Source organism: Schistocerca nitens, chromosome 8 (assembly GCF_023898315.1).
Source record: "Schistocerca nitens isolate TAMUIC-IGC-003100 chromosome 8, iqSchNite1.1, whole genome shotgun sequence".
Lineage (NCBI taxonomy): Eukaryota > Metazoa > Arthropoda > Insecta > Orthoptera > Acrididae > Schistocerca > Schistocerca nitens.
The window spans coordinates 235,156,716-235,183,602 of NC_064621.1; the positions used below are offsets into that span (position 1 = coordinate 235,156,716).

Sequence of the window (26,887 nt, forward strand, 5' to 3'; positions counted from 1 at the left end):
CATGAGAAACCAGTACTGGTCCTCCAAGAAAACTGGTATCCTGAAAACCACATTGAAAAGCTTAATATCAGGCACTTCTGAGTGCATCTGGACACACAAATGTACAATTAAGAGCGGAATGAAGCATTTTAGTATGGTTTATGAAATTCTGTTGCTGCTTGAGTATCTCTGATGCCCTGTTACTTTTATGACACTGTAAGATCTCTAACTCCCCACATGAATTTATATTTATTCCTAGAGTAGAATATAAACTTTCAGCTGTACTTTGCCTCACAGACCACTTTGTTAATTTTTTACACATTTTGAAATAGTCATGGAATTTACTGTCCTTTATTCTGGTGTAAGCTACACAAGGAACACTTAAAACCTTGTATTCCTTCTTACTAGCTTTTTGCAGAGCTGTGTAGATGTAAACCTGATTGGAAAAGCTACATAACAATAATGCTGAGTACCAATTAACAAAAAATCTGTCAATGTCACCACATAGCAAAATGTTATGGTACTTTGTATTTGCATTCCGTATCTGGCTAGGATATGATAAAACAACTGCTCCAGGTAAAATTCCCTAGGTCCTCTCAACAACATGACGCAGGACTGCACATGGTCACGCAACACCCCACCACGCACGGAATTCCACACAGCAATGTGACGAAAAGTGTACGAGTAGAGCAAACGCCAAGCACGAGCTGCCTAGGTCATCATAGCTGAGCATGCGCAGTATGGCCTGTTGTCTGGCTCTATCTGGTAACTGCTGAAACGAACCTAGGATTCTGGCCAAATTGTGTATCAATAATTTCTTTGTCCTTTACACATCTTAAGTTGCAACATTTCTGTATCTTGGAGGAGATTGAATGGTTGTTCCTGATATGGTTTGTTATTTACACCTGTTTCATGAAAATACTGTATACACCTTTCTCTGGCTTTTCATAGGACGATTTCTAGATTAAGCATACCTTATACCTGCACCAGTGAAACAATGCACTTGACAATTTGCATGATGTAAAGTTAGGTTGGCTATATACCACAATAGCAATGTTGGAACAGCAGCCTCTATACACATCGCAAACTATTTGGTTTTCTGTTTCAACTTGTACAGGGTGTATACGCAGACAAGGAAAAAAATTCCCGGATTTTCCAGTTAAAAATACACATTCTCCCGGGTGGAATCTTAAGTTTTCCCTGTTAGCTGACAGTATATTTTATCTCTGAATTGTATAACTTATCAATCCTTTGAATGGTTATGGTTTTATACATGGGTGTAGAATTTCCCGGCGCTTAAGAAAACGAAACTCAAGGGAAAAAGAACACCTTTTGGAAAGACATTTGATGTGCAGTAACATGTACACTGCATAATTTCGTTTTACGAATTCCACCAAACACCGCATGTTACTTTCCAAAGCATTGAAATCGAGATTGCGATGCGTATTTGTAAGCCAGTCATAGCTCATGTCACGTGATCTTGCCAGCTGATGACAGCGGATATTCAGAGGTTCGGACACGTGGTGTAGTCAGCCAATAGCAACATCACTTAAGTACCACAGACACACGAACAGGAAAAGTTAATGGTTTAAATTAACACATATAATGTTGCTACAAGAAAAACAAAGCTTTCACATATAATGTTGGTCTTACATGCACGTATTACATTTTAAGTTATATCACACAAATGTGCCAGTAAATTTTTTAATAACATAAAAGTGTGATGATGTGGGCTATAAATTCTTCTACATGGCTCGGCATCAAAGAGCTGACTTTTAAATGAGTCCCCAATTCACAGGGAAGTAGGCATCGACCTGATATTAAGCTTTTCAATGTGGTATCGGGATGTAAATTTCCTTGGGTACCACTACTTTGCTATCTCCTGTCTGGTTCTTCGTTATGGCATAATGCCATATGTGCTAGATCATGAAAACGTACACTTTAAATGCACTGAACAGTTGAAACTAACCAATAGTTTGAGATTAAACCCTTTGTTTCAAATATATTGACCGGCTCAGCCAAAAAAGATTAATAAAAGAAAATTTCTTCAGCAAACCAATAAAAATAACTTCATTGTTCTGCATGGCAATGCTTGACTGTCAGAAAGGTGGAAATAAAATCAAATCTGGAACTAATAACATATTTTAGCCTTCCATAATTATGTGAATGTATTTTAATTCACACGATAGCTCCTGGCCAAAGAAATCAATTTTGTTTTCATTTGACGCGAGTGCAGTAGACAAAGAGGAAACTGCCAAAATCACTGAATGTAAACACGGGTCACGTGGAGACTACCCGCTTCCCTACTAAAAGTGTTCATTTTGTACCACAAATTTTTCTGAAGAGTCTGATACATAAAACACACGTGTCCGAGGAGTTGTAAGACATGTTATTTGATCTTAAGTGTGCCAAAGTGCAGCACCACACCTCTTCATACAGCATTCTTCTATCGCACGTCACTATTTCGGTCTGTGGTATTGAAACATGTATATTTTGTACTGGATGCCATCAAACTATATTTAGGACAGTGGAAATTAAAATGTCCTATGGGGCCTCTCCTGCTTCCAGTCGGCCGGTTTGACATCCTGGTGCCCCCCCTCCCCCTTAAAAAAAAAAACTCTTTAGAAAATTTGCACTCTTTTATCCCTATTAGCTAACAACTTGCTGCTTTGTGTGACATAAAATTCAGTATAGGACACACAAAACCAGTAAAGAGAAGAGACTAGCAAGACTGTACTCATTTCTTCAATCCTTAGCTCCTAGAATTTCTCTCTCTCTAATCTTGCTACAGCTTTACATGGTGTGCTTTCCTTTCTGCGGAAGGATCTGTTACCTCATCAAAGTTCGTCAAACGTTGTGCTACATGAAAAATCGAAATGTCGCTGTCTAATACTGAAAAAGCTGTAATTACAAATAGACCCAAGACTGGTGTGGTTTCTCGACCTGATTACCTGTATTTTGTCACTGTCTGCGAGATAAAACAAAATAGGCCTTTATAATACTGCAGCAATTGTAACACACGCCAAATAAACGAGATTGTTTTGGGAGAAATGGTCATTTTTATAGCACGGCAGACTACATTTCACAAAGTACCAATAACAAATGCCTATTAGGCCTGCCACAAGCCAAAAGCTTTTCGTTAGGAAATACTTTTACACTTCATTCATACGATCCAGTTTCACAAGCATGAGATCGATAAGTAGTAGTGCAAAAATTTTAAATAAATTTGGAATTGTCAAATTCTTCCATAAATTAAGTGATTTCACCGTTTCTTTTCCTTCCTCGTTCTAACAAACAATGTTGGCATCACTAATTCTGCATCTATTCCTGCCAGTGTCAAAGCTTATTTGCCAGATAACTTGACTAACTCTGCCAGAATCACCAGTTTAGTTACCCCGCGATTATTCTCTGGTCAGGCGTTATTACATGTTCGTACAATGCGTTTTCCGCGCTACTTCCAGAATAGACCTTAAAGCGGCTGCTAGCCGGAGACTGTACAACTGGCCCTTGCTAGTATATCGATCTGGCCAAAAATTTTCTTGGATACATAGAGAAGATAATACGTAATCGTTCTTACCTGTTATTCTTGTTAGTCATTTATTCGCACTCTGGTAGTCTGAAATGGATTTCGCTGGTAATCATAACAACGCTCATCATACGCAAACCCAATCAACCACATAATCAGACAGTGGTTGGCTTTCTTTCGTTCGGCTATACTCTGCTCAGCTCGTATAGCCCCTTTTGTCTGCAGGAAAGTTTATTTCTAGATGTGACGAGGATTCCACTGACAGAGACATCACGTACACTATGCATGCATTCACAAATCAACTTATGATTCATTCATAAATCAACTTAGAATGTGTTCAACAATGTTCAAAAACCAAAAAGGACATGTTTCAAAGTCATATGAATAACGTATAGCCCAATGTGCGCTGGATGCTAGGCACTTTATGAAACAAGGTTTTCTCCTCAGGAATATGAATTGCCCCCCCCCCCCCTAGATCCAGGGTCGCGACAGTAAAATTTTTCCCGGTAGCACCTAGCTTCTCTTTCTCTCTCTCTCTCTCTCTCTCTCTCTCTCTTTTGCGGCTGCTTACACAGCCACGTTTCTGTAGCCACAAGTGGAAGAAGATACCACTCAACTGTGCATGATCCCACTCATAACTGCTAAATAAATCTAATCTTAACAGTTGTGACATCATGCTCATCGGAGGCAATTTGTTGTTATGAAGCATTGCATGGTCTTCCTAAAGCCTTTGACACATTTTGCTGTTGGCAGACGCTTGTATGAGCACTGTTTTGTTGCTGTATATGGCGCATTTCCTGTGAATTTAAGTTTTATTTCAGTTTTTTCTCTCGTTCGCTGCAGTATTATTCTGCAGTAGCAGGATACAGTAATATCCTTTGTTAGAGTATTGGTTCTTACCAGTTAAAATTACAAAAATTTAACTGAGAAGGAATTCAAATTAATTCCGGGGTTTTTCCCGGATCTCCCAGGTCGTAGACACCCTGTTGTAAATGTAAGCCATCAAGCACTAACACTATATATAAGAATTCGCTTTTGACTTGCTACCACAATGACAGCAAATAAACAACAACTGAGATTGTAGCTCCTCACCCTGTTTTATAATGTCAATGATACAAGAAATAAACCATATTCGTTGCCTTTCACTCTCTATTTTATGGCAACAATGGCACAATTCCATCCAGCTCACTGTAGTCAGAATCAGCATCAGAACAGTCTTCATGGTTATCACCACAAACACAGATGCCCTTGACCACAACTTTGTGCAGGAATACGCTTCGAGCCATAACAATATGCACCTTTTCTCACAGGACTCTGCATTTGTCTAGCACTTTGTAACAGGTCTGTACTTCTCAGCACGCTTTTTAGTGACTTTTCCCATCCCTGATAAGTTCACTTTTGTCACTAAAAATACACTATCTGATCGACATGGGTCATAATAATTACGGCTCACACCATCTATAAACTTTTGAACTAACACTGTCTTGCTTACTATCATTCCAGCACCAATTCCAAAGGTTTTTGATGTGTGTTACACTATGTTATTGGTAGTAACTGATGGTCGTCCATGAATACTTGTATATTCTTTCTCCTGTTCGTAAAACTCATAAGTTCTCTGTAGTAACTTCAAAGCCTCGCTGGCTAGCGGCACACCTTGAACAAAGGAATGTCACTAGGCAAATTCAGTTTTTCACAGTCCAAAACAAGTACACTGTATAAACGATACACAATTCTCATTGTTTACTTCCACACCAAACAAAGCTGGCAACATCGGAGCTTTGACATCACAATGGGCAGCGATTACCACACGAATTGGTTCACACCTGCCACTTAGAACCTCATGCCTGTCTTCATTCGATGTCACACAGCCAATTGGAAACAAACATCAAGTGCAAAGTATCAGCGGCCTAGGATTAGTCTCGTTTTTTATACAACCAATGGTGGCTCTAGCAAGAAAGCCTAAGTACTTTGAACAACATTGCTTACGTGATACCATTTATCTACTAGATGGAAACAAGAGGTTCGTTTGAGCAGTTGCCAGTGGGCTCATGTGCATGCACAGGGCTGAATTTGTGTGTGAGTAGTGCCTTCACCCGTTTCTGGCTACTTGAAGTGTGTGTTTGCCGTATAAGCAGTAGCAGCGAGTAGCCAGATGCTACGCAGAAAATTTTTTCTGGCGCACCCAAGCTGCCAGATTCTCGCATGCGCAAAGCAAGCAGAGCTATAGTGGGGGGAGTTGTCCTCCACGTGACCCGTGTACACGTTTCATGATGATGTTTGTCTCTGTTTACAGCTCCCACGTCAAATGAAAACAAAATATTTCTGTGGCCAGGAACCATCAATTGAATTAATATACATTCTCATAATCATGAAAGACCAAAATAAGTTAGTAGTTTCAATTTTCCAATTTTATATTATTTACACATTATCAACCAACCATTAAAGTCTTAATGAAGCTATTTCTGTCAGTTTTATACAGAAATTTTCTTCTATTAATTTTTTCCACTGAGGCAGTTTATTTGAAACGAAGTGTTTCATTCCACACTATTGTCTACTTTCAATTTCATTCAATTTCAAGTGCAAATTTTCATTTTCTGGGACAAATGACAATACCATAATAAAGAACCAAACATGAGAATACAGCACTGGACCTCCAAGAAAATCGATATCACGAAAACCACATAGAAAAGCTGAATATCAGGTACTTCAGAGTACATCTGGACATGATGATGATGAAGTTCCATACTCCTTGACAGAGTGCAGGGGAACGATGCGGGAGATCCGCACCATCTTACTAGGCAAGGTCCTAGTGGAGGTGGTTTGCAGTTTCCTTCCTCCATCCGTAAAGGGGATGAATGATGATGACACAACACCCGGTCATCTCGAGGCAGGTGAAAATCCCTGACCCCGCCGGGAATCGAACCCGGGACCCCGTGCTCAGGTAGCGAGAACACAACCCCGAGACCACAAGCTGCGAATGTAGAAATGTGCAGTTACAGCGGAATGAAGCATTTTAGTATGGTTCACGAAATTCCGACACTGCTGGAGTAGTCGCTGATGCCCTGTTCCTTTTATGACACGGCAGGATGTCTTAATGCTATATACGTACAAACATATGTAAACATTGACTTGAAGTGGCTAAGCAGGTTTTGGTCAGTGGTTTTGACCTAAAAATTTTGTTTCAAATATATTGACAGCTGTAGCAGAATTTTACAAATCTGCCTTCTGTGAAACAGTTTAAAAAAAAAAAAAAATCACAAGGCACCTGTCTAGTACTTTCTCTAGTCCTGAAGTTATTTCTTGATTTCTGTTTACATATTAAATTTCTAGAATGCCATTCTATGCCAAATTTTAGACAGGCAGCATACCGTGTTTTATCATTTTAACTCCCAACATGGCTTTATTTTTATTCCTAGAGTAGAATAGAAACAGTCAGTTGTACAGTCTCTTTGCCTCACAGACAACCTTGTTAATTTTTCACACATTTTGAAATAGTTTCACTACATAGCAAAATGTTATGGTACTTTGAGCTGTGGAGTCTAGCTTTGAAATGAATAATACGCAAAAAACTGCTTCGTTATTTGCATTCCTTATCTGCATAGAATTGATGCTGCAGTACTGTGCATTGTCATGTGATGCCCCACCACGCACAAAATTCCACACAGAAATGCAACAAAAGGCATTATGAGCAGAGCAAGCACCAAGCACAGGCTGTCTATGTCATCACAGTTGAGCATGAGCAGTACAGCCTCTTGTCTGGCGCTGTCTGGCAACTGCTCAAACGAACTTAAGAGCTCTCAAACACCTGAATAGTTTTTGCAAACACAATGGTGACAAACCATGCCTTGCCATTCCTTGATCTCTCTAGTGAAAACCTGAGTACCTCCTCAGACTGTAACAAAACACATACACCAACTTATCTGCAAGCTCTCTGCTACTGGTAGCTGACACAGATAGCATAATGTCCTGAAGACACTGCTGCACTGAGCAAAAGCACTAAAGGTATCAAAAATCTTGTCACAAGACTGCAGTCACCTACAAAGTCTTCCAAAAGACTACAATCACTGCGCGATTCGCAGGTTATTCCAGACACTACACAAAAAGAACACAAGAATCTTACACTTTTGCCTTTCTGTGAGCTAATGACAAAATGACAGCGTGCACTGTAGAGCAACACTGGCAAGAACACATGAAGTTTATCACATCTTGTGCCCAATAAACTAGGCATTTCAGAATATGTTATAGAACAGGCACTGTACAATATTCACACCACCTGCATTCACGAGTTAATCGTTTCTGTGATAATACAATAACAGAAGTGACAAATTAAATTCGCAAATCGCCTCTTGGTACAAAGTGGAGTCCGGCCATCATGAAACAAGTATGAAATACACGTAATGCTTCATTTATTACCGATTTGAGCACAAGCATTGTCACAGTTGGCGGAAGAGAGGCTATGAATAATATGACAACTGTTTAATAGAGGGCAATCTGAGTTGCTTTGAGCCGATACTAGATGCTATGAACCATTGTACAGCTAGTTTCCTTGACATAACTAAGACAGCAAATTGGCACAAACGTTACATGTATGTACGGCCTGACCATGATAAGTTGGCGATTCACGAGATGAGTTTCTTGCCCCCACATTAAGCCCGCTAAGGGTTGACGAGTGGTGCCAGGAAGAAATTATCAGCTGCTTTGTACAGTGCAGGCACCACCAGCCTTAACAAAACATACATTAATATTTTGCATCTAGAGACTGCTTAATGTTGGCAGTACTCCAAGACAAATGGTGCTCCACTTCTGACAGTGCCTGTAAAATCACCATGTTACTGAGAACACGGTGTATGTCTATACCCTGAGTAGTGGCGATTGGGAAAGCTTGTCACTGCAGTACAGTGGCTAATTTCTGGGTTGAAGTAAACAGAGCTCAAACTTTTAATCAGCTTATTATATCATAGTTGATTGTAAAATGGGTGTTGCAATATATGTAACGCTTCTAGTAAAAGTAATTATAAATTGTAACGAATTCAGATAAACAGTGTGGAAACAGCGAAAAAACTGATTTTAAACCAAGACATAAATTAACTACCATTTAAATTTTATTATTCACTATGCTTTAATAAAATATCCGATATGTTATTACTCTACAATGGCATCTTTCACATTAATACAATACGCGAGAATGGATACAAACAATGTATTTCCATTACTACCAGGATTAATGCACTGACAAATACATACTAATTTCAGATTACCAATTACATGGATTTAATTGTTACCACACTTTGGTAATTTTTGGATATGATCCAAATACAAACAGTACAGCGGATCTTTGTCAGTCAACGACTTCCACCTTTTGGTTGGCGTGACAATTTATACTGAAATCTACTGATATTTAAGAGGTTCCACGCGAGTTGGAACTATCTGTACACCTAAACTGCTCTGCTCTACCACTTAATTCAACCAGTAGCATTAAAGCACTCTCCCCGGGCACCTATCGTCAATCGATACGCGTAAAGGAAACATTCTAGGACGCGACATCAAGTACAACGGTATATCGTTCGAGGAGCACTTAAGAACACACAACGTGCAAACCACTTCCCATAAATAGGCTAATTATTCAACAAACTCTTCCTGATTAAGTTGGAACTCAAACTTGAAACGTGATGTTTCCTTTTTTCCTTCTTCCGTAGACAATGGCCGTACACGAATTCAACGCAATCACTTCAAAGGATATGCGGGAATACGAGTATATTAACATTTTCGCAGATAAGCATAGCTTCGCGCCGATTCGCCCAAATGACAATGTTAAGAACCCAAATTTGTTACCTAAAATTCAACTAAACAAATTCAAAGGCCAAGATGGCGTCGCTTCACGACCGCCAATTCACGAGCGAACGTAAACTTCCTAAAACAGGATAAGAAATAATGTAATTAACTCACAAGATCGTACTACTTTTTCTTTACATTACAACTGAACATTTAACACTAGCTTCCATCACATATTTATCCCATCATGCTTGAAACCGACACCCCTCGCCGCCATTCACGATAATCGGATAAGCCGGTGAACAGGATTCACCAAAAATAACCCTGCCTGATAACAATCGCTAAAGTTAATAACAATAATAAGAGAAAAATATCTCATGCAAAACGTAAACAAATATATACACACCCATACTGCGTCCCGCCGTGCGTAAAACCAAAATAATTGTTCGTAGCCATCCTCCTCCTACAACGCAAGAGAAAGAACAAGATCGCTGCTATTACAGACCCGTTGTATAGCAAGAGCTATTCCGATTGGTCGAAAGGCAGGGACGTGGCTTAAAACTCCACAGATAACATATTTGTTCTGTAAATTCCTGGCACGTGAAGTTTAGAAATTTCACAATACATTGTTATTATTACTGTGAACTGAACCAATCTTTTATTGGCTTGTAACCTGATTAAACTAGAACGTTATTATTTAATTAGGAAGTCCTTACACATAAATTAGGCTACGTAGAAAAACATTTAGGATAATCACATAGTATTTTTAGTGTCCATATTATATTCAGATCTAATTTTTAAATAGTAAAATTTATTAATTAAAACCTCTATGATACAATTAAACAAATTTTTGATCTGGAAGGAAACTATGCCATCTTAATTTTCAACAATCCATGTTTTCCATTCTCAACTGAGAATCTACCGTCGAAGGAACCCAACAATCTACATAAATATCTTTGCAGTTTTCCTGTGTTTTGTAATCTGACAGGCAGTGTAAAAAGTAGTAAACAAACACTGGTGTGAAGGTTTGATGCGTATTGTGATGTCAAAGTAAAGCACAATCTGCGTATTATAAAGAAATGTTAATCGAAAGAAGTCACTTGGATAACATGTTATGCGTTAAATGATGAAAGTGATGAAAAGCAAAATCACTTACGAATAGCTAAGTTCATGTTCCGTTTTGATAATGTTGGCCACCAAAGATAAGCACCAATTGAAACTGCTTGGCTTGAAGGATGTATTTTCGAATTCTCTTGAACTCCACGACATTTTTGACTGTGCACTGAAGGTAAAAGTTTTTTTCCAGCGTACGTAAAAGATGAAAATCACTTTCACCTATTGTAATAGTCAAATTTTCAGGTGCTCTTAGAGGAAAAATATGTTGTGATGACTACTAAACTAAATATATGCACGTTTATAGAAGAACAGACGTCTCTGTTGAACTCTGTGACTGACGCAGAATTAATTTTTGCAACACTGAAGGCAAGTAACAGGAGGACCAGTACTCTAACCTAATAGCAGTTAGCTGCATTGCTGCAACAAAAGGAATAATTTCAATCTATTTCAGAATTTGTTTGAGTCTTGTGTGGAAGATGATGATATTCTGCTACAAGGAAAATGCTTGTCAACAATGACAACTGTGCTGGTGCAAACAATAACAGTCGTAAGTCAAATTTTCGTAACCCATACTCTGTTTAAATGGTATGTTATGATAACAAAAACTAACAATGATTCGGAAAAAACTTTTTACCCCACGAAAACACTCTTGTAATTTGATACTCTGAAGTCACTGGAATATGCATTGAATAACAGCTGGAAGTAAAACTTCTATTTTTAAAACACGTAGATTATTTAAAATGAAATACTAATGAAATCTATTTGTTTATCCAGTCGTGCAGGAATGTTTTCACTGTGATAATGATTTTGTTATCACCATCTTCTCCCATAGGCTAGGCCTTGCTGATGCTGCAATATTAGTCTCTCCTCACCCGACTGTTTTAAGTCGCTGTACTGTTTGAATTTAAGCCTATTCATCATAGAATCCAGATGATTCTTCTGAAGTTTTCCGCTTCTGTTCATCCCCCAAATATTGTGGACAAGTATTTTTTGTGACTAGTAGTGTGGCCAATGAACATTTTGCTTTCATTTTTTCTATGGTAGTCATCAATTCTCTTGTTTCATCTATTTCCTTGAGGACCCCCTTGTTAGAAATTTTCTCTTTCGATCTTATTTTCAGCGTCCTTCCCCACATCTACATTTTTATTTATTACACAAACTTTTCAGACACATGTTTTGATGAATTATTACCTACTTTTAATACTTGTGAGCCATCTTATAAGAAACTTTTTCTTGTTACTGAATTCGTGTTTAAGGTGGGCAAGTCTCCTTCTGATTGCCATGGTACACCTATTGTCTTAAGTGACAATGCTTCTTAATTTAGTAGTATGAGGTTGGATTGATTGTGTTCACACTGTGTGCAGGCAGAAGATGAGCTGGCCACATTTTGCAAGCAGCTGAAGATGCTTTTTTTCCATGTTGAGCTGTCTTTAGACTGCTTACTCAGAGAGTAATAGTGGCAGAGAATCTGGTGGACCATGCTGCAGAGGCACCTTGCAGTGTGCCCAGTGCAGAGGATCTGTCCTCATGACAGGGTGAGTGGCAAGTCATAACCCTTTTACGTCACTCAGGGCCAAAGAGTCAGTGTGGAGGCTGGCCTTGCTTATTCTCCCAGTGAGTGGACAGGTGGCCAGTCCTTCAGCAGGGAACAAGGAGTCACACAGGGGAGAGGGATTTGCTAGTTATTGGGAGCTCAGATTTAGGTGCATTATTAAACTGATTATGGAAATAGCATCCAGGGCAGATTGAAATCCAATGTGCATTCAGTAACTCACTATGTCTGTCAACAGAGGGAAGTCGGGTGGGGGGGGGGGGCTCAGCAGGGATATGGAGGTAAATCTGCCCGCAGCTGTCGGGCGTGTAGGGTGCAGTCTGCAAGTGGTGGCTCATGTCAGCACCAGTGATGTCTGTTGCTTGGGTTCTGAGGCCATCCTCAGTCTGTAGGGGCAGCTGGTGGAAGTTGTGAAGAATGCTGGTTTCACACATCGGGTGCAAGCAGAGCTCACTATTTGCAGCTTCATTCCCAGAATCAATTTGGGGGGGGGGGGGGACTTAAGTTTGGAACCAAGTAGAGGGTCTCAACCAAAGGGCTCTTTGGTTCTGTCACAGTTTTGGCTGCAGATTTCTGGACCTGAATTGTGGGGTGGAAAACTGTAGGGCTCACCTGTCAATATGTAGAGAGCAAAATCAGACCAAGTACAAAGTAAAGACACTGTGACTGTCAAAATTTTATTAGTAAATTGTTGAAATATTTGTAATAAAAGTTCATGAATTGCCTTCCAGGAAAGTTGTTGTTGCAAATTATTTTCAGAACTGAGAACTGGTTGAAACCGAAAGTAGAAAGCTCTTGAAATGAGGCCTGCATGGTATATTGAAAAGACAGATGAGGCACCGTAAGTGGAGGAGTGTTCATTGGATTATCTAATGAGTCTGACCATGAAGGTATTGGGACACGTCTAACATGTCTAGGTGAACTCAAGTCAATTATAGGGTGTAATTCTTCAGGCTTTCCAAGCATTCTGTTGACATTTTGCGGTGTCAGGTGTTCTACTGGATAACAGTGTCATCCATGCATAATGTTTTGATAACATGATGCTTTGTCTTCATCAGGTGCTACTAAAACTGCTAATCAAGTGAACTGGTGTCCAGAGTTTATATCTACTGCTTTCCCTTTCCGTAGTTGGTACTAGGTGTCTCGTCTGTGGTTCATTCCCCCTAGAATTGTCCTGACATCCGTTTTCGGTCCAGTGGACATGGCCATTAGCTAGCACTCCTATTTTGTCCAGATTTGCTTGATTGTGGTCTGGCATTCTGTTCTCAGTACAGTGCTTCTGGGGTTCGTTCCCCTTTCCACATTCCATGATCTTTTTCTTGAGTTCTGTTGCAGTGCTGTTTTAGCAACTCCAGTGCAGGGTCTTAGTGTCCTGATTCATTAGGTTTTTCGCCACCTTTGTCTCTCTCAACTCTTTATAACATTTCCCAGTCTGTGCCAGAACCATCATTTTTTTAATAGTTTGTATCATGATTAAGATACAGATAGTGCTCGGCAATGGCTGACATAGTTGCCTATCTCAACTGGGTGTGCATCTCATGTTCTTTGCATCTGAAGACTATTGTCCTGGTTGTAGCATTGTATGACATGTCACTTTGGTATGGAATATAAAACCCTGGTTTGTGAAAATCAAGGTCATCTTGCAGATTTCCAAGTAGCCCTCTTATTTTGGCATGGTATATAGAAAAAACATTTGATGTTATGCTTCTTGAAAATCCTGCTGTTCTTGGCAGAAATAGGTCCCACATGTGGTAGGTAAGCCACAGTCTTTACTTCATCTTGCTCTACTTCTCTACCATGCAGCAAAGTAGCTGGTTGAAAAGCCTTCTGAAAATGGTTGACTGTGTAACCATTTTTGGAGAAGATTGGGCATAGGTGCTGTATTTCTGATGTGAAATTATGTTGGTGTTATAAGGTTAAAAGTGACAGTTTTAGTATCATTCAAAGAAAGTCTACAATCAGTACCACAAAAATACACAAATTGTGTACCATTAGTTTGCAGGCAGTAAGGACAACCAATCTTGTGAAGTACATTTAAACACATTTTCCAAAAATTGTCTTGGGCAACAAGTTCGACAGCTGCACACAATGGAGATGTTTCAGACCTTGTAGCTTTAGCACACATCAACAGCTAGAACACAAGTAAGTTGTGTTTTAATTGTTGATGTGTGCTAAAATTGTGCTTGTGTAAGCTGGTGCAAAAACTGGTTATTTTTCATATAGGTCTTTCACGTATTTTATCATTGAAAAATTCAGCCACTGTCTAGAATGGAGGACATATTATATTGCCAAAACTTGTAGCCAATAAAATAAATTCGGGATGATGGCATTTTTATATTTCTTACTGGTCTAGCTCTTTTCATCAGCACAAATACAACTTTTGAAATATGGGCTTGCAGTGAACCCTAGCAGAGCTATGTGTAAATTTCATAATCTGCTATTAATCTTGTCCCAGAAAACTATTCCGTGAGCTGCAAGGGACTGTAAGTAACTTAACTAAACCATTCCAGCAGCATCTGAAGCATCCAGGGCAAAACATGCAGAACTGAGTCACTGGGAGAGTTTAGTTGCATAGTCTTTCCAGTTTGTATTAGTCAACACGTATTCCTAAAAGTTTTGTGCATCATACCCTTTCTAACTCATTTCCACCCAGTACCAAATGAAGATTTTGGTTTCGATTCATCTTTCCAAATTCTATACAATCTATTTTCGTCACATTAACAGTCAACCTGTTTTCATTCAACCACAAACATAAGGACTTGATCAGTTGTTGTGGAGAGAGATACCTTAAGATCGCTTACTATTGCATTAGTATCATCTACAGAGAACATGCTCTTGCCTGGAGTTTCTGAGATTCGTATGTCATTTGTATAAATATGGAATAGATGAGTGCCTAACACACTCCTCTGGGAACACTTGTATAGGCTTCCCTTGCATCTATTAGTATGAGCTGATGTGAGCTGCACAACCTGTGATAATATTTTACAAGTATGATTGAAACCACTTGTTTTCTATTCCTTTTTACCCTATTGCTTCCATCTTATCTAAACGAATTCATGACTAACTGTATTGAAAGCTATAGAAAGATCTAATTTAACACCCACAATACTTTTATTGTTACCTAAGTTTCTATTTCATTGATATAATCTGTAATTGGGGTAGTAAATGAAGCTTTGCCTGTTTGTTCAGAGTTTATTTAAATATATAATAGCACATAACTCAATGGTAGATGATAGTGACACCCACAGAGGCTTAAAAATGGAAATTAACATAAACCAAAAAAGCTGTGTTGCCACCTTAAAACAATGTAACATAATACTGCTAAACACTCCCTCAGTGTTAATTATCAGTGTTACAAAAACAAAATTACAAGATTTAAATACATCATAGCAAGACTCTAAACTTTTCAGATTTTGTTTTATGTAGTTGCTTTGTTAGAAAATCAGCCGGTTGCTCATTTGTGCTAATGTGCTTTAACACAACTTCCTTAGCAGATACTTCCTCCCTATCAAATAAAATTTTAACATCTGTATGCTTAAGTTTATGATGGAACTGTCAGTTTTTGCAAATGCTTATTGCTGGCATATTATCTTCATACAGTTCAACAGCTATAGAAAGAATAAAATACAAACTACTGAGCCAACAGGCTTCACTAGTTGCCCGACTTGAGGCTACAAATTCTGAAGCTGTTGATGACTGAAGACACTGTGGGTTGTTTCTTGGTTGCCCATGAAAGTCGAAAACCCCAAACTTTAAAAAGATAACCATCTGTGGACTTTCTCTCTATACTCCGACAGCAGCCTAATCAGAGTCAACATAACCGATTATAGTTTTGGCACACTTCTCATCCCTAGCATGTAACAGACTCAGTTTTAAGAGTTCCAATAATATAATGCATACATGTTTTAAAGCGTTCCATAAATCCAGGCTTTCACCTGATTTCTTAGAAAACTTATTGCTACAAAAATATCTGGTCTGGAACCTAATATGGCATGCATCAGTGACCATTTTAATTTTTTGTCTCTTTTCTCGATGTCTTCATTTTCAGATTTTTCTCTTTTTAACCTAATGTGACCAAAACATCCCCCCATGGGAATTGCAACAGAATTACATTTAAACATTTCAAAAACCTTTAATACTTTCTCAAGATACACACTTTGTCAAGTAGTAACAGTTCCCCCTTTTAAATTCTGAACAGTTGATTCATTCTCAAATAGTTCCTAAGCAGACCTTAAGCCTGCAGTTTAAAGTTATCACTTAATAAAATCTTTAAATTGTCCTTTTCACCCAGAGAAACTGAAGTTATCACCAGATTATCAATATAAACAGGTAAGTTTGATTTGTTCCTGTTTTGTGTCTTTGTATACAAGCAGTACTCAAAATCACCTGTTACAAATGCTAACCTAGTTATTATTGTGTGGAATTTAACATTTCAATTTTTGAGTGAGTCCTTTCTAAATTTACGAACTTTATCATTCATTATAATGCAATATCCAATAGGTAATTTAGCATAAAAATCTCCAGTTATCTTCCCATAAAGAAAAGCAATGCAAACATCCAGCTGATAGATGTGAAAGTTATTCCCATTACAGAAAACCAGAAAAAGTCTCGCTGAAGTAAGATTTGGTACTGGACTGTACATTTATGAATATGTCAGTCTTTATTTACGATAATAATAGGTGCTGAAGAATTGATTTAAAATTTGTGTCATGACTGGGACTTGAATCCGGGTGTCCTGCTTACTAGGTAGATGTGCTAGCCTTTACACCATTGTATCAATATAGGCAACACAGCTGTACGAATTACCATAGTCCAATGCCCTCCCTAACATAAACTTCAGTTCATGCCTTCGGCCTATTGTTCTTTGCTGGAAACTTTAAATTACAAAACAAGCTTTATAAAAAATAACTTTCTCATCTCTTTTTCACCTAAAAACCTACTGTGTGTCAATAAAATTACATTTGTTTGCCTTACACATATATTCACTGTTGTCAACACTCCAAACTCATAATTCTCCAAGTAATTTGGGCACTGAATATTCCTCATGGGTCTCAGTTTGTATGACCTCTCATTCTCATCATCTACTTTTTCCTCTGCATCCTCAAAAGAATCTCCTCTGTTTTCTCTTTCTTTACTGATTTCTTGTTCTTCTCTAAGCTGACTTCTCTTTTTTTCCACAACCTCAATACCTGTTTCTACTTCTTTCTGCACCCCCCCCCCCCCCCCCCAATTCTGAAATTTTATCTATGACATCTTCATCACGACAGATAGTATCAGAGTCTGTTACAGAGACACCAATTTCCTTCTTCCTTTCAGAGCTCGTTGACAACAAGAAAACTACATCTCAGTGCACCTCAGTTTCTTTGTTGAAGATTAAATATTTTTTACGCTTTCACATCATCATCATCATAATCATCATAAATCATAAATAAACCTGTTTTGTTTTTGTGGTCTAGTTTCAATCTCTTTTCTTTGGGTACAAGGTTAGAGACATGAACAACAAATATTTTTGAATCTTGTAATGGTAATCCTCTTACATGAAAGACTTCAAAAGGAGTTTTACCTCTCACAAGATTTGGACCAGTTTTATTTATTACATAAGCTGCTACGTTATCTGCTTCAGCCCATTAATTTTTGGGTATTACTGAAATTATTGAACAAGAAGCTTCAGCCATAGTGCACCTTTCTCTTTCAGCTCTTTTCTTTTGCTGTGATGTGTTCAGTTCTTCTTTGATGAGTTATGTCATTTTCACTCAAAAATGGACCTAAATCAGTATACATAAATTATTGTCAACTATTACTCCTTATAACTTTAATTTTTAGGCCAGTTTCTCTCTAAGCTTTTGCAATAAAGTTCTTGATCAAATCTTTAACCTGATCATTTTGTTTTATAAAGAATACTTTGTGATAACCTGAATAGTCATCCTAAAAACAAAAAACTAATCGCGCTCCTCCAAGAAGTAAATATATTTCCACAGGGTTGCAGACGTTGGCATGAACCAATTCAAGAGAGGCTTTAGCTCTTGAGCTGATGGGGAAGGACAAGTGATTTGTTTACCTGCCAAACACGCTTTGCAAGTGACAAAGTCATTAACGAAGTCCGCCCCTTTATGCAACAATAACTCGCTCATAAGCGTAATGCTGAACACTCAAGTTCTCAACATTTTTAGACAAATTTACCGTACCAGAGTTCAGTAATTCACACACACTATCAATATGAAATCTATGAAAAGTCACTATTGTCATACTGTCAACTGTGCAGTGCATTTTATCTCCACACTTCAAAGTAACTATTGATATTGCTCTGATTGTGTACTGTTTAAGGAAAACAATATACAATGCATGTTATTTACATGTTGGAATAATGCACGAACTTCACTTTTACTGTTCAAGAATTCACATTGTTCCCTGTTTGACACTACGCACATACCTTTGTACAATACAATTCCTAGTGAAAACAGGCATTAAAAGCACTCCACTGACTATTGTTCTGATAAACTTAATGCTGTTCCAGGTGTACAGTTCCACAGTACCATGCCCAATCGCATCAACGAGTTTATCAACATCCACAGTTACTTTCATTGAGCTTCACATATTGTCCATTTTCTTAAACAAACACACTTATTGCAAATATGCTGACTACTCCCTGTATCCATGAACCAGTAATCTTCTAGGTCAGCTCCTTGACTCATACACATAAAGGCATTTACATCCTGAGACTTTTTGCCTGCCATGGACTTCAGCAGTCTGACTTCAAATGACCTCTTTTCTTACAGTAATTGTAGCTTCTCGGTTCCCCCTTCATTTTATTTTTACAGTCCTTTGAAAAATGACCCTCTTTACCACAAGTGTAACAGGTAATTTTTTGCTGCCTGCTTACACTGGCAAAAGCTACCTTCCATTAATCGAGCTGATAGGTTCTCTCTTCCTGAATGAGCAGTCTTGAAGTTAACTCATTAAGTGTTTGCTTCTCAAAGCGGATGGACTCCCATGTTGAATGGAAATGTTTATATCTCTCTGACAAGGACATTAACACCTTGGTTATTATCATTTTCTCTGAAATTGGTTCACCCACTTGCTTCAAATTAATGTTGATATCCTCTATTTTTGACATAACTGTAACTATCGAGTCATCACCAAATTGAAGTGAGAAAACTTTTGCTGAAGTAGATGAATGCTCACTGTGGACTCTTTCTCATACATTGTCCTCAGTTTAGCCCACATGCCAGCCGAGATCATATACGACAGTAGGTGATCTACATCAGCAATAAGTTAATGTGCTTTTGCATCCTTTCCCACTCATGTTTTTTTCTGCAGCTTCTTTCTTCTTCAGAGGCTTAAGGATACAGGGTACTTTTCCGGCTCAGTATTATGTAAAAATCAACACATATTTCTTTCAGGCACTTTTTATAATGTATATGTTTTACAGATTTTTTGTTGATATCAGGTAATGCAGCACACTTTCTAAACAAATTAGAGGTATTTTGAATATTTTTGAACCTGCTTAGGCTTATTAAAAAAATTACAAAGAAATTGATGCATATTTTTTTTCCAAAGTGCTTCCTCAAATTGAGGTACCATTTAATCTAATGTTATACGTTTTTACCTGATATGCATGACATTATGGCTGAGGTACTAGACCTATTTAATTCCACCTATTATCTATATTACAAGGATAAAAAACATCACATCTTACTTTTTAATTTTTATAATTTTTTTCCTAGTAAAAATGTTATTTTTTCTATAAATTAGTTGATTATGCAGTAAAGCTTAGGTCTACTACATGAGTATGGACTATTGCAAGTTACACAAAAAAAATAGAGCAATACATTATAAACTTTAGGAAATATTTGTACCCGAATTCTGAAAAATACAACTTGCAGGAAATTGCAAATGAAGATGCGAGTCCAATTAAACTGCGCCTCAAACATTCCTGCAGCATAGTCTTCATCCTGCAGCATTTCTTCATCTTCAAGCTTCCTCTTGGCATTCCTTTTAGCACTTATTGCTTCACTGGTAACTTGAAGAGTCAATCTTTCAGCTTCATGCACCTGTTGTCTGTCACATGCAAGCAATTGATCTTCCGTATTAGAGCCACATTTTATGCCTAAATTTCTCAGGACTTCCAACCTTCCTATCACTCCATCATTGAAACGTATCACTACATCTAGTACACCAACTTTTAATGTATTTAGTCCTACAAAAACATTCTTGTGTAATCTTTCTCATATTCAGTGGTTGAAACTTTCATTTGTATTCGGAGTGCCCCCATGAAGACATTTACTAAGTGGGATCAGGATCACTCAGGTCTCTAAAAATTGGTTTTATTTCATCATAGCATCCTCAACAACAGAATGCTTATGATATATTTGACCACTTTCTTTTGCTTTTTGGTAACCACACCAAGAATCTTCTTCTTTAGAGAAAAGTCCGTGAACGGTGTGGTCATCTGTGGACAACTTATGAAAGTAAGTGGCCCATACAGCTTTTCTCATTGCTGTAACATTATTCTGAGGTGCAGTTCATCTAATGGCCAGTCCATAATAACTCTGAAGGAGGTTTATTTCAGTTTCTGTCAATCTGCCTCGGCCAGACAGAGATTTTCCATCAGATAGCAACTTTACTTTCATTTCTCTTCGTAGCTTCCTCAATCTAGCAGCCATCCTCTTTTGCACATGTCCATAACACTCCAGTTTTGTTACCAAGGCATCACCATAAACATTGAACTCATTAATTTTATTGAAAGCTTTAGAGTCCCCATCGCCTAGGTACTGCGTATATCTAGCATTATAAATGGACCCCAACCTTTGAAATATTTTTAGATCCCCATCACACTCCATACCTCCACTGTAACCATCACAATTTTTAGAACACTGATGTTCAATATGTCCTTCCAGTGTTGCCATGGCAGGTGTGGCAGTACTTAGATAAGAACTCAACATCAACAACTGTTCCATTCTCCAGAGAAGTAACACTTACAACACCATTCAAGGAACAATGTCCTCGACATCGCCATGTCCCATCAACTGCAACAGCAATGTCCCTGGTTCCACTAATATTTACAGTTTCTTCTACTGCATGTTTCATAGATGCTTTAGACACAACTTTGAAGGCACCTAAAAGTATTTTTATGTTCTTACTGAACCTACTGGGAGGAGGAGGAAGGTCCATCAAACCACAAAACGTTTGAGCAGTCTGTTTTTCCTTTTCCTATTGCACGCATTGCATACACTAACTTCAAATTCACATCATATGAATTATGCGCAATGTTCGAAGTCATCTTCGAAGCAGATTTATTGCAGGATCTACACAGAACAACCAATTTTGACGCTAAACCCTTCCTGCTACTTTGTTGTTCAGTTATTTCCAGACAGCCTACACCATCACATTGTTTACATTTCACCACTTCCTTCATCAAAGAAGATAAAATGCCCACATCAACAACAACAAATCCACTACAAATAGCATTGTTGTTAACACAAAAATTTGAATCACCGGGAGGCGTGCCATGTGGGAGTTTCTTCCCTGAAGAACTGATACATAGATTACCTTCAACTGTGTGACTTGCTTTGTTTGTGAACTGGTTACCATGGAATTTCCTTTTATTGAATTTCTTGATGCGTGGTATAGTTCATATTTATTGCACACTACAGGATATGTACTTCCACAAATATACGTAGCACTTGGGCAACAAACATTGAGTAACACATGAACAAACTACTTTAGCGAAACAAAATAAATACTAGCAAAGATAATCATTTACAGACACTAGAAACGTGCACTGTTACCAACATATACAATGTATCATATGTATAATCACTAGAAACAGTTCACAGTTCTTTTCAAAATAATTCTGGTTTCTGTAACAAAAATAAATGGGGTGTGGCAGTGTACATGACCGTAACTTTAAAATTTGGTGTATATAGGTCATTTTTCATTTGAAACCATATAATGTATATATATCAATATAATCAGGAAAGACTATAGAATTTAATAAAGTCATAAAAAAAATTCGAATCTTCCACCATTCATAAGTACCTTGTATCCTCAATAGCTTTGCCATTGGCAGTGTCTAAAAAGCCTTTTCCACTGAATGTCACTTCCTTTTGGAATTTCCATAATGCTCAGACAACTTCAAGCACTGATGTGTAGCAGTTCGATCACACTGTGCCAGCACTACACTAATAACAGCAAATTTGTTGTTGCTCATGATAACAGCAAGAAATTCTGCCACTACCTGAAAAACAGACTTATTCTTCTGGGCCTTTAACCTATAATCAGGAGCAGGAAAAGGAGCTCGATAATAAGCCAGTTTGTACTGATTTTATGTAAATATATAATTTCTAGCACCTCAGTGGCAGATAACAATGTCGCACAAGAGGCTTTAACTTCTACCTGTTCGAAAACCATGAGGATTATTATTCAGTAGACTGTGGTCATTTAATTAAGTACTTGGGAATTCATTCTTCATTAATCTCTTGATTACTTTACAGAATGCTGAGAGGAGTGGCAGGGATTGTTAATTTTCAACTTTATGCCTGTTATCACTCTTGAGTAAAGGAAGCACTTTTCCATTTATTGTCTATGACCAACTCACTGTCCATCCTGATTTGTGCGCATGGAGTTTTATTTTCATTCTTCAGTGGTTGATGAAATCTGCTCCCAGTGCTGGCTTAATAACATTTGCTAGCACAAACCTTTGACTGTTACTTCACATTCACCATATGTTGTCTGCAGTGAAGTGGAGAGATGCACCCACTGATGCAGTTTCATTCCATCTGTACGATAGCATGCTTACGTCGGAACCTGTGTCAATAAGCTAGCACAGTTTACTTTTTATCCTTCACATACAAGTGGTGTGATAATGTCAATAAACATGCTTGATTTACAGCGTGTGTGCCCATCGACAAATTGTCACTGATGTAATTGGGCCAATTTTAAATACTGTGACTTGGTTAGTTTTGGTTATGTCATCAGCTGTGCTTCCAGGACTAACAGTGGCTCCTCCATTTATGATTCGATGCTTTTGTGGGATAATGTTGTCTGCTGTGCCCACTGCAGACTGCTGATGACATATGGGAGTAGGCGTGGAGACGTGCACCTTGTGGCCTGACTGCGAAAATGCCTGTGGTGCCAGCAAACAGAGTAAGGTTGTTTTCCTTCTGTTATTTGGCCATCTGTTTGGTTGTACCAGTGGAATGAGTGATTGTCTTCTTTATTTTGTCTGGTGCAGGATCGCTTGTTTGTCGCTGCTTCTGAAGTGCGTCCGTATGACATCTGACTCCAGAGCTATTCATGTTAGTTTGCTGCTCATGTCATATAGCAGCGGTGTAACTGACATCATTAATTGCTTGCATCACTACCTCTAAGTGTTTGCCTGTTCCATCATAGTGTGAATTTTGTCTGCTACTGATAATAAGGGATTAAATCACTTTTATCGCACATCACCATGGCAGTTTTTACTGATAAGGCTAGCTGTGTCAGCCAAACATGTCGTAATATTACATCCGATTTTGCTTCTTCTTTAGTGATGTTTCTTAGGTGTCACCAGAATTGAGAGTATGCTCTATCACCGATATGTTCTCACTGGGATACCTGCAGCATACATTGGTCTACTGATTAACACATTTGGCTGACTAAGGTGTCCCTCAAATGGAGATATTGATATTGCAAGGGGGACTTTAATATAATGTCTGAAACCACTGTGACTGCTCAGGCATCTAAGCTGTGTTAACTGTCACTGCAAATTTTATGTGATATCTAGTAACAATGTTTTGCATGGTGCCATGTCTAACATTGCAAACCACATTTCTGGCTTCTCTGATAAGTATTGTTTGTCATATATACAGTCTGTCTCATTGCTTGCAGAAATAAATTAATGCTGCTGTGTGTTGCACTTTGTGTTTGTAATTCACTAATCCACTTTTGCAGATCTCTTAGTTGTAAAACCAGCTTTGCCATTACAACCCAATAGAAGCCATAATGTGAAGTCACTATTTGATTTTATACATTAACTGGGGTTTCTGTATTCCTTTGTATTCTAGGGTTCACCAAGTTACAGGATTCTTCCATAATACGAGCAATAATAATTCAGTCATACACACAGAACCAAATAAACTAATATTATTCTTGTGATGATGAAAACATGCCATGACAGCGAAAAGTAAATGAGGAACTAAACACAAAACTAAAAACAAAAAAGTTATTATACTAATAATATCTTATGGAACTGAGTAAAGTTAGGTTGGTAGACCAAAGAACAATGTATATGCTTTTAATCATTATTCAAAGTCAATGCTTCCCATAGGTGGGTGGCGGGTTTATCCAGTTTCCTTTATTTTTTTATCATAAGAAAGTGTATAAATTAACATATGTATGTATGCCACCAAACAGACAAAAACCCATCTTCTGCATATACAGATTATTACGCAAAGACAAAACTTCACAGGACATTTGTGGAACAAATCCATACCCTACATATTTTTCTTAAAATTTTAATAATTTGATACACCAGCATAATTATCAAGTCTTTCCCATTCAAAGAAAAACATTTTCTGTTTGTTACTTACAATGATGATTTGAGAACAGCATCTGTAAGACTGAAATTAGCACTACAAAAAGATTCATTACATCAGCAAAACACATGAAACTCAGATGAACTACATATGATTATTTTGCAAGTGATTTTAATTGTCCTGATTTTTTTCAAAAGAAATAATTATATTAATAATGTCTTGTGGTATTTAGATGAATTGTATCACCCTGGTTTTGAGTCACTCTTTCAGAAATTATGGTCTATACGCCAGGGAATTGCTCAAGCTCACATGTCATGATGGTCAACAATTAATGTTTTGACATAACAATAACTTCCTTGTTTTAATTTAAAATGCAATTTTTCTGCTAAAGTTTCAGGGCTCTGAAGTATTTGGACTATTCTCAGAAGTCCTCAATTTTTTAATGGTACTTGTGAAACAAGTGAATAATGTGAAAAACTCACATGTGAGATCAGTTGCTGCCAATTGCCTTTTGGAACTAGAGTTGTGTTTTCCAGTAAGTAAACTGCCTTACATCTTTTATTAGACTGTGTGTTTACTGTTGCCATACATGTTTTTTTTTAGATGTGTTAGTCTTATTAATTTGTTTTCTCTATGCAATAAGTTATACAACAGTACACAGTTCATTTGTTAATTATTTTTGTTACCCTTCATAAAATGCTGATTATTATGTGGTGCTCACCCACAATCATCTTGGACACATCTGTGTTTGGCAAATCTGATTACTGTAATTCAAAAGGAGCAATGATGTATATAATTGCAATACCAGAAAGAAAAATGATGTTAATTACTCTGCATTAAGGTTATCTTTAGCACAGAAAGGGGTGCACAGTGGTGCTACGAGAATTTTTGTTCGTTCACTCAACGATATAAAGTGTCTGACAGACAACAAAGTAAAATCTGAAAACAAACTGAAGAAGTTTTTCCTTGAAACTTCCTGGCAGATTAAAACTGTGTGTCGACCGAGACTCGAACTCGGGACCTTTGCATTTCGTTGGCAAGTGCTCTACCATCTGAGCTATCGAAGCACGACTCACGGCCGGTGTGGCTAAGCCATGTCTCCGCAGTATCCTTTCTTTCAGGAGTGCTAGTTCTGCAAGGTTCGCAGCAGAGCTTCTGTAAAGTTTGGAAGGTAGGAGACGAGATACTGGCAGAAGTAAGGCTGTGAGGACCGGCCGTGAGTCGTGCTTCAGTAGCTCAGATGGTATAGCACTTGCCCACGAAAGGCAAAGGTCCCGAGTTCGAGTCCCGGTCGACACACAGTTTTAATCTGCCAGGAAGTTTCATATCAGCGCACACTCCGCTGCAGAGTGAAAATCTCATTCTGGAAGTTTTTCCTTGACAACTGCTCCTATTCTACAGAATAATTTCTGTTATTGTAATGTGTAAAAGGTGGTCTGTGTGAATTACCAATTCACCTCTGTATTTTTGAGATGCAAGTGTAAAATGACCCCTTCCACATAATTTCAATTTATTGTACAAATTGATCCATGGAACATGAAATTAAATAACTAGCTTCAGCATAGACGGGTATGCCCAAGTAGGGTCAGTACATACCCTCCCTCTGTCCCCACATCCACCCTTCCTACTCTTTACTCCTCCATTTCTAAGTCCCAAAATTGCAGCCCAAGGTGTGATACTTGAGAATGGATCTTAAGCATTTACTGATATTCCCGAATATAAGGTGTGAACTGTTTTGAGTTTGTGCCTTAAAAACACTCAGGTGAATTGCTGAAGTACATCCTCATTTGTCATGAGTGAATGTGATATTAATCCGTTGTATATTGTTCAGTCAGTTCTCTTGATAGCTATTTATCCTGTTTAAGTATGATAAGAATGCATCTCTGTGTGAAACTGTCAATTTTTGTACAAAGAAGAAGGTACTTTTCAGTTTTTATTTTGAGAGAAAACAAGTTGTTCCAACGACAAAATAATTTGTAAGTGCTGCTTTTCCATATGGGAACTGGATTTAACATCGTTTGCAGCTTGTAACACAACATATAGTGTGAACCAACGTCTTACCTGTGCTCTCACGGGGGAGCATAATGTCCTTGGATAGCATGATCAGAGAGTGGTTCAGGGATATCTTCTCATTATTTTTTAGCCCTTCCTGTTGCATGATTGTTTCGTGTATATATAAAGTAAGTGAAATTCTGTCAGAAGTTTAAGATAGGGTATGGTGTTCTTCAGGTTAACATCCTAAGTTTATAACATTTCCGGTAGTTATTAACAGCATAATGTCCCATGATTAATAAGCCATTTGAGGCCAATCTCTCCTTTTTATTTGCACCTACAAAATAAATAAATAAATAAATAGATAAACAAAATGGGCATTGCCTTTTAGTCTGCATTCAACTGGACCACTATTATTTAAACATTGTTATCTAA

At 37.9% G+C, this 26,887-nt stretch overlaps 2 protein-coding genes across 6 annotated transcripts in view; one reads left to right on the forward strand and one right to left on the reverse strand.

The window, feature by feature from the left end:
* The window catches only part of LOC126199317 (zinc finger RNA-binding protein), a 40,949-nt gene extending 31,135 nt beyond the window's left edge, over window positions 1–9,814 (reverse strand). For 2 of the 3 annotated variants that reach the window (XR_007540151.1, XM_049936159.1), the window contains exon 1: window positions 9,684–9,765. Coding sequence is in view for 2 of the 3 variants with exons in the window: in XM_049936159.1 (XP_049792116.1) it covers window positions 9,684–9,733 (50 nt within the window). In the remaining variant the exon portion in view is untranslated. Of the gene's footprint in view, window positions 1–9,683 lie in introns of all 3 variants that reach the window. The other variant, XM_049936158.1, reaches the window with a different exon arrangement.
* A 441-nt stretch (window positions 9,815–10,255) lies between these two features.
* The window catches only part of LOC126198548 (AP-5 complex subunit beta-1-like), a 153,104-nt gene continuing 136,472 nt past the window's right edge, over window positions 10,256–26,887 (forward strand). For all 3 annotated transcript variants that reach the window (XR_007540085.1, XM_049934969.1, XM_049934970.1), the window contains exons 1-4: window positions 10,256–10,565; window positions 10,637–10,759; window positions 10,845–10,940; window positions 24,852–24,995. Coding sequence is in view for 2 of the 3 variants with exons in the window: in XM_049934969.1 (XP_049790926.1) it covers window positions 10,464–10,565; window positions 10,637–10,759; window positions 10,845–10,940; window positions 24,852–24,995 (465 nt within the window). In the remaining variant the exon portion in view is untranslated. The remainder of the gene's footprint in view (window positions 10,566–10,636; window positions 10,760–10,844; window positions 10,941–24,851; window positions 24,996–26,887) is intronic.